Raw genomic sequence first — 13,212 nt, forward strand, 5'->3', positions numbered from 1 at the left:
GTACCGCGCGACAAAGTCTTTTCTTGGTAAATATACCTTCAATATCAAGTTATAACCGACGACAGTTTCCAAATCCCATCCACTTTGGTGATCAGATCCCCTGCAGCATCAGGATTGAGGATTTGGAATCTAACTTTTTTATAGGGAAATGTCGCAAAGTTCCTCTATCAATTAAAAAAAAAATTACTCAAATCGGTTCAGAAATCTCGGAGATTTCGGTATACATAGGTAGAAAAACACAACTCCTTTTTTGAAAGTCGGTTAAAAAAGTAGCCTATGTTACACCCTGATGAATCCTCTACTTGTCTGTGAAAGTCCCGTCAAAATCGGTTCAGCCGTTCCGAAGATTAGCGTTTTCAAACAGACAGACAGACAGACAGACAGACAGACAAAAATTTTAAAAACGTGTGATTCGGTTATGGTATCGTTCAAATAACCATATGAGCTTTATATGAGGTAGTTATTTCGAAATTACAGACAGACACTCCAATTTTATTTATTAGTATAGATTAGTTTATCTATAAGCGAGGAATGTCTGCAGGGGGCCTGCAGTAGTTTTGTAAGTGCATTAGAAACCGTCGTACTAGTACCGGTTATTTCTTTTAATTATAATCCTTTCTTTTGGTAACTTTGACCCACTTCCCGCTGCAGCCGGCGCCCGGCAGCGGAACTGGTTTAAGCGACGAGACGGACAAAAACTACTCGAGCCTTGTTGTGCTGTATTACGCAACACATACCATTACTGGTACAGTCAAAGGCCGTAAGTGGTTTAGCACCTTAATGATCATATTCGCGTGGCACGGTTATGCACATGCGTTAGGTGTGTGTGGCCGTGTTTATAGGAAAAGGTCATAAGTGCGACAAGTTTTTGATGCAATAAAAAGTAGCCTATGTCCTTCCCCGGAATGTATCCTAAGTCTGTACATTTCATTAAAATCGGTTCAGCGGTTGAGCCGTGAAAGCGTAGCAGACAGACAGACAGACATACTTTCGCATTTATAATATTAGTATGGAAGTATGGATAGTATGGATGTAAGTAAATTAATTTATTACATTACATTACAGTGCCTACATTAATTTATAGCATGTAATTCTAAAGGCTTCTAAAAAAATGTAATAAGTAGGTACACCACAATTAATTCGATGATTTTGAATTATCGGTATTTCGACTGTTGCACGAGTCGTGATCACGAAGGGGCAGTTATTTACATTCTAACATATCGTTAAATCACGTAAATAATAATTATTGTAGTATCTTCACAAAAGGACCTTTTACATTTTGTTCTTAGAATATGCCCAAATAACTTGTAGGTTGAGCTTAGGGGTCCTTTCTATAAGAGGACTCTGAATGAATAAGAGCCCAGAGCCCTTTAAAAGGCGTGTGGGGTCAAAGCTCGCAGCTGCCGCTATCTATCGCGTCATGTGGGCAGTGGTCAGTCAGTATCAAGTTGTGGACAGTAGCGTCACGCGATAACGCGCGATATAACACCGCGACACCCGACCAAGCCTCAATACCGCACACCTAATATGTTTGCATAATAACTACGCATCTAAACTAATAACAAGAAATAAATATTACTCCTATATACGAAAGCGTGTTTGTCTGTCTGTCTGCTAGCTATTCACGGCCCATGCATTTAACCGATTCCGACGAAATTCGGTACAGATATAACTTTACCCCAGGGAAGGACATTGGTTACTTTTGTCACAGATATCTCTGTGACAAAAGTAATAAAATAGTAGTAGTAGTAATAAAATAAAAGTAATAATATAAGAATCAAAGAGTGTTGACAGAATTTTTGAAATAAATACACAATAAAGAAATCTTGGGCATTATCTAGTTAGTACAGAGATAGCTTGCATCCCGGAAATAAATATAGGCTACTATTATCCCAGCAAAACGAAAGAGTTTCCATGAGATTTTTAATCCCCGACCCAAAAAGAGGGGTGTTTAATTTACACTTGTATATATTTAGGTGTTCTTAGCATTGTTCTCTATTGTTCTTCTACGCTGATGAAATCAAAGACATCATCTAGTAAACAAGTGTAAATTAAAAATTTATAACACCCCCAACAAGTGAGGGTTACAGTAACTAGAGATGAGCTGATAACTTTCAAACGGCTGAACCGATTTTCTTGGATTATAGCTTAGCTAGATTTCAAACAAAAAAAAAACTAAATTAAAATCGGTTCATTACTTTAGGAGCTACGATGCCACAGCCAGATACACAGATACACACGTCAAACTATAACACCCCTCTTTTTGGGTCAGGGTTTAATAATAATTGTTATATTTGCAATGTCCTGTTGAGGGCTAAAATTGTCAAGAAAAGTAAAATTAAATGAAATAAGTTGGTACTGTATTGACCTGCCATGAAAAAATTACAAATGACCTTACAATTTTGCAATTAATAATCTAATCTGGGTTATTTACTAACAAAATGTCCTTGCTTTAGTTTGAGGTTGACCTGAATAAATTATTACCATTATTACCATTACCAGACTTCTGTTTACTCAATTGTAAAATTGTACTATTGATATGCATTCAAAAAGTAGGCAATGTTCCTACTCTGAAAAAGAAATGTTTGAATCAAAACCAGTGGCATAGACCAAAGTTGGCCTGTTTTTTTAACTGTTTTTGTAACATTCTGGTTTTTTTTGTAGTATTTTGGACCAGAAGTTTCAGATGATTTAAAACTTATTTCACAGTTTAACAATAAAATAATGAGTAACCAGAAGTCTTCGACTTAACATTTAAGATTGAAGATTTAAGACTTATTTCATAATTTAATAACAAATATGTATCTCTATACTGTTAGTGTTGAGTTCAAAGCTTCTAGTCTACCTCCAAGAAGGCAGGTAATTCGAGAACAACTTGAATATACATGAAAACTTGAATATACATGTAGATGAAAGAGCATTGTTATTTTGTATATGATGCAATAGTTTATTGATGGCAGAGAAGTGGCAGGTTGAGTCTCAATGATTTATTTTCCATCAGTATTTTTCTGTATTGTAGCTGCGTGGATAATTTCGCCTAGCATACTTCAGGTAGATTATTTACCCAGGTATGCATATAAATTATTTTAACCTTTCAAAAGCACTTGTAAAAGTTTCATATACTTTTCAGCCGACAAAAAGATTGAACCTGAGAATACCTTGGATTCAAAGAATGAGGCATGAAAGTCAGGTGTGGTGCCAGCTACGGAGGCTAGATGCAGGGTAGTGTTGGCGCGGTTGGTGATGGTGACAGCGCGCGCGTGCGCCGCGCCCAACGCCGCGCGCCCGAAGCGCAGAGCACGCGGCGACGCCCACACGCCTTCCACGCTCTCGCCTGCGTCCTCCGCATCCTCTAGACCAGACTCCTTGCCCCATTCCTGCAACGTGGCATATGCGCTATCTACCATACCATGATAATGATGTTGGACCATTTGAGGTACACCTCCAAGTGTACCTTGAATGTACCATTGGACCATTTGATGTACACCTTCAAGTGCACCTCAACTGGTCCAACATCATCATCAAGTCATCACCGGCTCATTATTGAGAATGGACCTCCTATCAAAATGAGAAGGGTTTGATCTTTGATAACATTATGAAGAACCTTTATGCATGCAATTAATACTTGTAGTTAATTTAGCTTAGTTAACTAGTTTAGTCTTAAGTACATTATTTTATACTAACAATATTTATATTATGTAGATTTATGGGTTTCTTGCCAAGATAAATATTATAATTTTGTAATGTTTACTTGAATATTAATCAACTGATCAATAGAGATTATACAAAACAATTCATCTACTATCAATTGCCCTTCATTTTACATACAAATAAATACAAAGGCTCAATACCTTTTAAGACTATATAAGAAGTTTTTAAAATATTTAATTATAATAGTACATACTATTAGTGTATAATTCTGATTAAGATTATGTCTTATTTTTATGTTTATTGTCGATCAGAAAGTACTTATTTAATACTAGATGGTGCCAGCAACTTCGTCCACATGGATATAGGTTTTAAAGATCCTGTAGGAACTCTTTGATTTTCTGGGATGAAGTAACCTATATCCATCTCCAGGATGCAAGCTATCTCTGTACCAAATCTTGACAAAATCTGTAGATGCACTGTGAAAAGCTAGCAGACCGACAGACTGACATACATACTTTTGCATTTTCAATATCGGTAGTATGATGTGTGTTTGAATAAAATAGTAGGGATAGACGAACCATCTTTGCATCCATCCTGATGCAAATTAATATAACAACTATCTGACTGAATCTTGTTTTTAAATTAATATGACGTATCAGTCTGTGATTAAAAAATAACTGGCTTACAGTGAACAAATCATCAAAACCTAAACACTTTTATTTTTTATCTATCTCCTTGTTTCTTTTTCCAAGCAAATTTTTGAAATGGCTAAACTTTTAATTCCTGTTTTTCCTCACAAGCTTACTTACATAGTACAAAGGAGTGCTGTTCTAGGACTTATTTTATCCCAGATTTCATGGGATTTTAAAAACCCTTGAAAGTTGGGAAAAGCATTAGCTTTAATTAAAGTAATTACCTGAAATGTGATGCCTTCTACGAGAGAATCATGAATTGACACACCTGTAAATAAAAATATTACTATTAACTTCTATTAAAATACTACTATTAAATTCAAATAATTTGAAACCATTATGGATGACACTATGGCGTATATTTTTTTAGTTACTTAAATGATCTCATGATGGAATAGTGAATTTTTTTTTTCTTAAATAATTTTTGACCTACCTTCACTTATTATTTATGAATTTAAAAATGCTGAAAATAGTGATAGCTGTTAATGAATAATAGATAAAGATAATGAGTGTGACATAACAGGATTACATTAAATGATTCAATCGTTAAAAGTGCGCTGTGCAGTGGCCAGCTGCAGACGGCTGGCGCGCAAACATTGTATGCACACTGCACGCTGCACATTTGCCGCCAACGCAGCCTCCGTCACATCTCCGCTTTGACGGAAATATCCGCAGTTCCAATGGAAAAACAAAACCGACAAAATAAGTCCGGCCCCGATCCAAAATAACATCGCATCGCTCGCGACTACTCGCGGCGCGACATGCCAAATATTTGTATTCCCTCAGAACTAGCTACATGTACTATTTATAATTTATGTTTTCTAGATTTTGTCATGCTCGGAACGGACTTAAATAATTTGGGAAATAAATAACAGAGAAATCGATTTTACCATGGCTCTCTCCCTGTGCTGTCAGCTTGGTATTTAGCGTTAAATCCAGTAAAGTCAGTAGGAAAACGTAGCACCATAAAATATTCCGAAACATTTTTCACAATTTTTAATACTGAACAGTTTAATCACATTTCAACGCAATTATTGATATTTTTGTCGCAGCACTCAGTCTCACTTTCCATTCACAAATTCTGAAATTCACGAGATGTGCGTGCACGAGACGTCGATCACTCGATTCATTATTCAATCTTCAATAATGTGTGAACAGATTAAAAAATAAAAATATGACAGCACACTTCATTGTGAAATTATGTGGAAAATTATACAATGTATAATTTAGCAAAAAAGAATTTTAAAATTAATGACAAAGTTAAAAATATATCGCAGTTTGATCCGTTATGATTTCCTTCTATCTTTTGACAAGATCTAAATAATAAAATAAACGAAAAACCGCGACAAATCTTCTTCTCCTTCGACTGCACACCTGCCAGTTATAGAATAACTCCTGTCTATCGATAGTCCAAATATCGATAGACTATTGATAGTCTATGAATAGTTAAGGCATAACCAAAACCATCAGTAGGTAACTGCAAACTATCGATGGCATCGATAGCGCAAAACAAGCAATACTATTGATGAAGACAATTACTTTGATTATTATCGGTATTATCGATTATAACAATCGATACACTATCAACACCGATAGTTAAGACCATTAGACCTACGATTTTTCGCTACGCTCACTACATTTATGGTTAAGACTATCTAAAACTTAATACTTACTATGGCAAATTGTGCGATGATAGTATCGAGCGCAGAACTATCGATAGGTACAAAATACATGAGACTGGCAAAGTGCATTGTGCTGATGAGGCACTGAAAAAAGGAATATTATAACAAAAAAATAAGAAGAAGGAATTTTCTACAGGAACTAGGGGAAAACCAAAATTGGAATGTGGCAACACTGGTTTTATTTTTGCAATGTTTTTGACTTTTTGTCACTTCACTTTCGTAAAAAACGAAAACAAGAAAATAAAAACAATCTGGACTACATCAAAACTACCTTTATTTATTTGCTGAAATAGGACTACAGAAAAAAAGCAAAATTTCACTTCTACGGGCGCTATTAAGACGAATAATGGAAGACAACGGTGAGTAAGAACAGTGAAATAATGAAGTAAAATAAGTCTATGATTAGGGACATTTGTTTTAAACATTCATAATAGCAGAGAATGGCGATAAAAATTAAAGGTTGATTAATAAGAAAGTGAATACTGAATGCTCTAAGATTTCTTTACTATATGGGTCTTTCTCCAAGAGGATTGAAGGCTGATTGACTGCATAATTTCTGTTGTTATCAGTGTCAAGTGAAGAAGACGAAGTTCAGGAGGGGCCTGAGGGTGGCGGCCCGTCTGTCGATGGTGAAAGTGCAGGGACAGATGAGGAGGAGCAGCAGTTCGACATTTCACTTGCTGCCTCACACTCTGTTAGTATCAATTATCATCATTATCAATCGATGGATGTCCACCGCTGGACATAGGTCTGCTGCAGTGACTTCCACATGCTAAGTCTTGCGCTGCTTGAATTCAGCAACTAAACTGAATTCAACAACAGCAGATGTTATGAAACCTTTCGTGTTGGAGTCTGACTCTTACTTGACCAGTTTTTTTTTTTCAGTACATGGGTCCCCGATTAGTGGCGGTGAGTGGTCGCGAACGAGCGGTGATCGAGCCAGGCTGGGAGGGCCGCGTGCCTGTGCTGGCCCACCATGGCACTGTGTTCCCTGGAGAAACGGTTCCCATGCTGCTCACGTATGGAGATGATCTGACTATCATGGCGCAGGCCATGCAAACTGACAAGCTGTTTGGACTGCTATGCCCCGAGTGAGTTCATACCACAGTATAAAGAGAGACAAGTAGTCTGACACCTTTTGTCTCATGGTGAATAACTAATGGGCCCTAACTATGTAAGGTCATTTCGGGTAGCGTAGGTATGGCGTTCTTGGAACGAAACGGGCGGCGGGAGCTTTTTATTCTAAAGAATGCAGTACATTTTGTCTTCACAATCTAGTCTGACGCGCCAAGATGCTTGCTTTATCAAGATTTTTAAAGGAATCTTCAGCCGAATCCACGTTCGGTCTATCACTAATTATTTAATTGACTTGTTAGTGAGAGCGGCACCATGGTGTCGGGCTACGGCGTGCTGTGCGAGGTGTACGAGCGTGGTGGGAGCGAGAGCGACGAGGACGCGGAGGGGGAGGGGGAGATGGCGGGGGACTGGCGCAGGCCGTGGACATCGCGCTCGTTCAAGGCGCGCGCCACGCACCGCTTCCGCTGCAAGCAGATGCCCAAGCACGCCGTGCCCATACACGCCTTCGACAGGTGAGAAACTGCTGCTGTGCGAAGTGTACGAGCGTGGTGAGAGTGAGAAGGACGAGGACGCAGAGGAAGAGGGGAAGGTGATGGCGAAATGGCGCGGCCCGTGGACGCCACATGGTTTCACTAAACAGACGCTAGGCGCTAGCACAAAATCAGATTTAAGAAAAAATGTAAAACTTTCCTTGGAAGAGCATGAACTGCGCCATCTATAAGGCTTTTTTAGGGTTCCGTACCTCAAAAAGAAAAGCGGAACCCTTATAGGATCACTTTGTTGTCTGTCTGTCCGTCTGTCGTGTCTGTCAAGAAAATCCATAGGGTACTTCCCATTGACCAAGAATCATGAAATTTGGCAGGTAGGTAGGTCTTATTGCACAAGTAAACGAATAAATCCGGAAACTGTGGATTTGTGGTTCATCACAAAAAAAATGTGATTTAATTTTCAAAGAAAGATAACTATACCAAGGAGGGTATCATATGAAAGGGCTTTACCTGTACATTAGAGAGATGTTTCGGAGTATGATATGTGCAGGATGCGGCTGATGGAGGTGCGCGTGCTGGCAGAGGTGAGGCTCGGGGACCCGCTGCGCCACGTGCGCCTCACCAGCCTCGACCCGCTGCGCGGCGACCACTCCCAGTGAGTCATATTATAGACTCTTTCATACCACAGCAAGAGAAATCATTACTAAACCTTCTGGGAAGATCTCCTTATCCTTGGCATCTGCATGCATAATAGATCATCATCATCATTATTATAATGACGAATCAACCGATAGACGTCAACTGTTGGACATAGGTCTCTTGTAAAGACCACACGCCACAGACTTGCGCCGCCTGAATCGAGCGGCTCCCTGCGACTCGTTTGGTGTCGTCTGTCCATCTAGTGAGGGTCTTCCAATGCTATGTTTGCCGGTGCGAGGTCGCCATTCCAGCACCTTAGGACTCCAACTTCTATACGTTTTTTGAACTATGTGCCCTGCCCATTGCCACCGGCTGAGCAATGTCGGTTACGCTGGTTCTCCTACTAATCTGCTCATTTCTGATTTGATCACGTAGAGTAACTCCAAGCAGAGCTCTTTCCATCGCTTGTTGAGTGACCCCGAGCTTTCATATGAGGCCCATAGCTAGCGACCAAGTCTCAGATCCATACGTCATCAGTGTGGGATATGTATTCAGTGTATAAACTTTAGCATGCTTGCCCGCCAGGCTAGCGCGGCGGCTGCGCGGCATGGACGCGACGCTAACGCCGTGGCCGCTCTTCGTGTACGACATCTTTGACTTCCGCCGCATGCGACATGTCATTAAGGAGTACTTCAAGACGATGGCCATGGGTAATATTCATATTCATTAAGCAGACGTAACTATCTACGCAACGTTCTAGCGTTAGTTAGACCGCGGTGCCTATCTACGCAACGTTCGCTGAACTCTAGCGTCAGTCAGACCGCGGTGCCTATCTATGCAGCGTTTTCTGACATGTAGCGTCAGTCAGACCGCGGTGCCTATCTACGCAACGTTCGCTGACCTCTAGTATCAAGCTTTTGGTTCCTTGTATATCATGGACTTCCGCAAAATAATGCCTGCTTCTATACAATATTTAAGTGATAACCGTTGTGACGCCCGCTATATGAATCACATTCGACAGAGAACATCCCTGAAGACGCCGTGGCGCTGTCGTTCTGGACGGCCTCCAACCTGGCGCTGTCGCCGCGCGATCGCTTGGCGCTGTTCGTGGTCGACGACGCGCTGCTGCGGCTGCACATGGAAGTGCGACTCATCGCTATGGTGCGTCACATCTATAGTTCGCGACAGGTCGACATGGCAATGGTATGAGGCGAGGAGACGCCCCGCACACCCGCGCTGGGTTAGCGCTGGGGGTGTGCAGGGTGTCCCCACCCCAATTGCCATGTTGACCTGTCACTAATATTGTTAACATTCGATTTCAATGTTTAGTAGAGAATTAATATAAGATTATAGCGCCTCTGTAGCGCCGCGCCGCCATGGCACAACACCTACCTGCCGTAAAAAAAAGTTTTTTTTTTTTTTTTCAGAAAAGTGTCTTGTGTTGCGCATCGTGCGCGATAGAGATCGCGCGACGGGAACACATCTTCGCGATGTCGACTGAGGGCGTGCACTCTAATTATACTAATTTAGGTAACTGTTTTATTTTAAACTAGTTTATGGCTGGGACTTCGTCCGCGTGGACTACACACATTTCAAACCCCTATTTTACCCCCTTAGGGGTCGAATTTTCAAAAATCTTCTCTTAGCGGATCTCTACGTCATAATACGAGAAGCTATCTGCATGCCGAATTTCGGCCTATAATTTGAGCTATGTGTTGATATACTCAGGCAATCAGTCAGCTTTTCCTTCTATATATTTATTAAGTAAAATGTAATAATATGTTAATATCATAAAGATTAATACACTAAAGTTAAGATTTAATTTCATTCTTGCTATAGAAAAACTTTTTCTTATCGCAAAAATGATAGCTCTGTATAATAACGTGTTGCTGGTTCATCGCTACATATGCGAACGATCCAAATGTGCTCTCTAAGAACACATTTTTTCGGAACCCTAAAAATTATCCATTCCCTTCCTAGGTGGTTTCGTGCACGACATAATCACAGTGTCTCGCGTGGCCAATACGGCGCCCAGCGGAGCCCCGTCGGCGGAGTTCTCGTGGTTCCCCGGATACACGTGGACCATTACACTATGTGCTGCTTGCATGGCCCACGTGGGCTGGAGGTAACATGCTTTCACATTAAAAACCGGTCAGGTGTGAGTCGGACTCGCGCACGAAGGGTTCCGTACCATCATACAAGAAAGAACACTTTTTGTTAGTATTCAAACTCAAAACTCAAATAATTTATTCAAAGTAGGTACTATTGTACTCCTTTTGATGGTCAGATTTGTTAGAATATGATATAGTGGTGATAATTAAGTATATAAACCTAACACTAAAGCTACGAGGGTTCCAAACGCGCCCAGGTCTGGTTAGGTACATTTGTTGTTATAACGTCAATGGAAATACTGTGAAAAATTTCAAGTCTCGACCTATTGCGGTTCACGAGATACAGTCCGCTGACAGACGGACATACAAATAGACAGCAGTCTTAGTAATAGTGTCCCGTTGGCACCCTTCAGGTATGGAACCTATGTTGATATGTTGATTTCTTTTAAAAAGAGGCCGCCATCTTGGATTTCAAAACAAATAAGTTTAACTTTTTTTTATAATCAACACATTTTTTTAATTCAATGCAGGTTCGATGCACAACGCCGCAACTTGCGTCCTCAGCAGTTCTACGGCTTGTGCCGCAACTACGTGCAGCCGCGCGGCGAAGACGGCCCGCCGTCCCCCTCCTCCCCCTCCACCACCCCGCCGCGGTCCCTCTCCGCGGAGCTGCGCGCCACCAGGCACGCGCTCAGCGCGCTCGTGTACGCGCCGAGCAATACGCCGCGCGACGCGTAGCAGAGTGACCGACTGCACTGTTCTCGGTAGTGTACAGTAGGCTTAAGGTGACAGCACACATATCAACTCTGAAAGGGATCTTCACTGTATCGCCTTTTGCCTCGCCATCAACCTAATGTTTTTTTTTTTAAATTCAGATACAAGTTAGCCTTTGACTGCATGGCACTGTGATGATGCTAAGATGGAAGCGGGCTAACCTGGCAGGGGTATGGCAGTTTTCATGAAACCCATACTCCTTTGGTTTCTACACGGCATCGTACCGGAACGCTAAATTGCTTAGCGGCAAGGTTTTGCCGATAGGGTGGTAACTAGCCACGGCCGAAGCCTTCCACTAGACCAGACCAGAAATTTAGAAATGATAAAATTCCAAACCCCTGCCGGGAATCGAACCTTCCAACCATCAACTAACTAACCACTAATAAGCACTAGGTAAAATGAAACTGGTGTTTGCAATTTGCAGCCTAAATAAACCGTAGTCGTGGTCGTAGCGTAGTACAGTAGATTACGATACGATTCCGATTACCGTGCGTTGCAGTAAGGAGTTTCATACAAAGAATACTAGACGGCTTGAGTTGATACGGCGACGATCCCTTTCCGAGTTGATATGTGTGCTATGACCTTTACGCTGGTCTTACACGATCAAGTTTACTGTCAAGCTATAGCAGCGTACTTGAAGTGGCGTCCAGTAAACTAGACGGTGTATGACGTCATTCACACTGATGCATGACGTCATGATTACACAACTGTCAAGTTTACTACTAGACGCCAGCTTCAAGTCCGCTGCAATCGTGACAGTAAACTTCATCGTGTGTGGCCAGTGTTAGCGCCTGCGCAGACGGCGACTCTTGTCTGAGGAGGACAAAAATACAATAGTCGTATTCAATTCCTTTTTTGTGCGCATGTGCAAGATTCGTGTATGTGCAGTTGTGCGCACCTCTTAAATTTTCCTTATTTACCACAAAACGCGATTGTCATTTATTTATTTGCGTTTTATTTATGCGCAAATCGTGTACATTCACACAAAAAAAGCAAAACGATTAAGATTTCACTATCGATCGTATCGCATCATGCGATCATTACGCACATGATAGTACGGTGAAAAATAGTGCAAGACTACGGACTTTTGTCCTCCCCAGACAACATTCACTCGTCTACGTAGGCCCTTAGGTTATAGAGTATATAGAGTTAGGATATATAGTGTACTTTAACTCACACTTTGTTTAGGTTTAAAACTTCGCGCTACTAGACATGCGTTCGTATACGCGCTGAGCATCGCGTATCAAAGCGACCGACTGAACTTATCGGTGTAGTGTATAGTAAGCGACAGGCCCACATGGCAATCGTGGTGGGGATGCTCCGTACACAGCCCCCGCGCTAACCCAGCACGGGATAGTGCGGTGGTCCCCCCGCCTCATACCTCGATTGCTATGTCGACCTGTCGCGAACTATACAATAGACTCAGAGCCTGGACAAACGATAGACTATTATCCTTGGATAACAAAAAATGATTACTTAACTGCATCGCATAACGCACACGATGTATTTATAGAAAAGCGAAAAACTAGTAAAAGATGAGAGACTTGTCCTCTGCGGGCAATAGTCCCTCAAGTAGAAAGTTGTGAATTGTCCGCGAAAGACAAAAATTGCTTAATAACTGTATCGCATTACGCACACGATGTATTTATAGTAAAGCGAAAAACATTAGAAAAAGATGATTCTTGTTCAAAAGTTCATTCAGTAGATTATTAAGAATTGTCCGCAGAGGACAAAAATTGATCACTGAGATTTTGTCCTTCGCGAGCAATAGTTCCTCGTTGCGTTGGCCATTAAGAATGACTAGGGAGGGAGGAGAGAGTTTTTGAAATAACGCATATTGATCGATATTGTTTCTTGTAAAATCCCACTTTGATTTCTGACCAACATGAGTGTTACTTTTGTAAAATATTTTGTATAGTAATTTTATTAATAATAATAATAATATGAGTAGGCATGTATTTAGCTATTTATTTTTATCAGAACAAGTAAAAACAATAAATTCCTACTCAATATTCACATTTTGTTTTATTTATGAACTTTTAATTAGCTTTTGCTTGTGACTTTTTCTGCGAGGACTTAGGTTTTGAAAATTCCAAAG

At 40.8% G+C, this 13,212-nt stretch overlaps 2 protein-coding genes across 4 annotated transcripts in view; one reads left to right on the plus strand and one right to left on the minus strand.

Moving 5' to 3' along the window:
- The window catches only part of LOC123876438 (transmembrane protein 131 homolog), a 42,304-nt gene extending 36,628 nt beyond the window's left edge, over positions 1 to 5,676 (minus strand). For both annotated transcript variants that reach the window (XR_006798359.1, XM_045922689.1), the window contains exons 1-3: positions 5,234 to 5,676; positions 4,568 to 4,611; positions 3,159 to 3,377 (exon numbers count right to left, since the gene is read on the minus strand). Coding sequence is in view for 1 of the 2 variants with exons in the window: in XM_045922689.1 (XP_045778645.1) it covers positions 3,159 to 3,377; positions 4,568 to 4,611; positions 5,234 to 5,327 (357 nt within the window). In the remaining variant the exon portion in view is untranslated. The remainder of the gene's footprint in view (positions 1 to 3,158; positions 3,378 to 4,567; positions 4,612 to 5,233) is intronic.
- A 518-nt stretch (positions 5,677 to 6,194) lies between these two features.
- Positions 6,195 to 11,177, plus strand: LOC123876442 (protein cereblon-like). 2 transcript variants are annotated; one of them, XM_045922696.1, is made up of 10 exons: positions 6,195 to 6,384; positions 6,595 to 6,719; positions 6,911 to 7,116; positions 7,402 to 7,614; positions 8,141 to 8,245; positions 8,815 to 8,939; positions 9,242 to 9,390; positions 9,657 to 9,759; positions 10,210 to 10,354; positions 10,871 to 11,177. In XM_045922696.1, exons 1-10 carry the CDS (start codon positions 6,372 to 6,374, stop codon positions 11,076 to 11,078), a joined length of 1,392 nt encoding a protein of 463 aa, XP_045778652.1. In that variant the 5' UTR covers positions 6,195 to 6,371; the 3' UTR covers positions 11,079 to 11,177. The 2 variants fall into 2 exon arrangements, with proteins under 2 accessions (XP_045778652.1, XP_045778653.1); XM_045922697.1 differs by having other exon boundaries at positions 9,251 to 9,390.
- The last annotated feature ends 2,035 nt before the right edge of the window (positions 11,178 to 13,212 follow it).

The sequence above is a fragment of the Maniola jurtina genome, chromosome 21, assembly GCF_905333055.1.
Source record: "Maniola jurtina chromosome 21, ilManJurt1.1, whole genome shotgun sequence".
NCBI lineage: Eukaryota > Metazoa > Arthropoda > Insecta > Lepidoptera > Nymphalidae > Maniola > Maniola jurtina.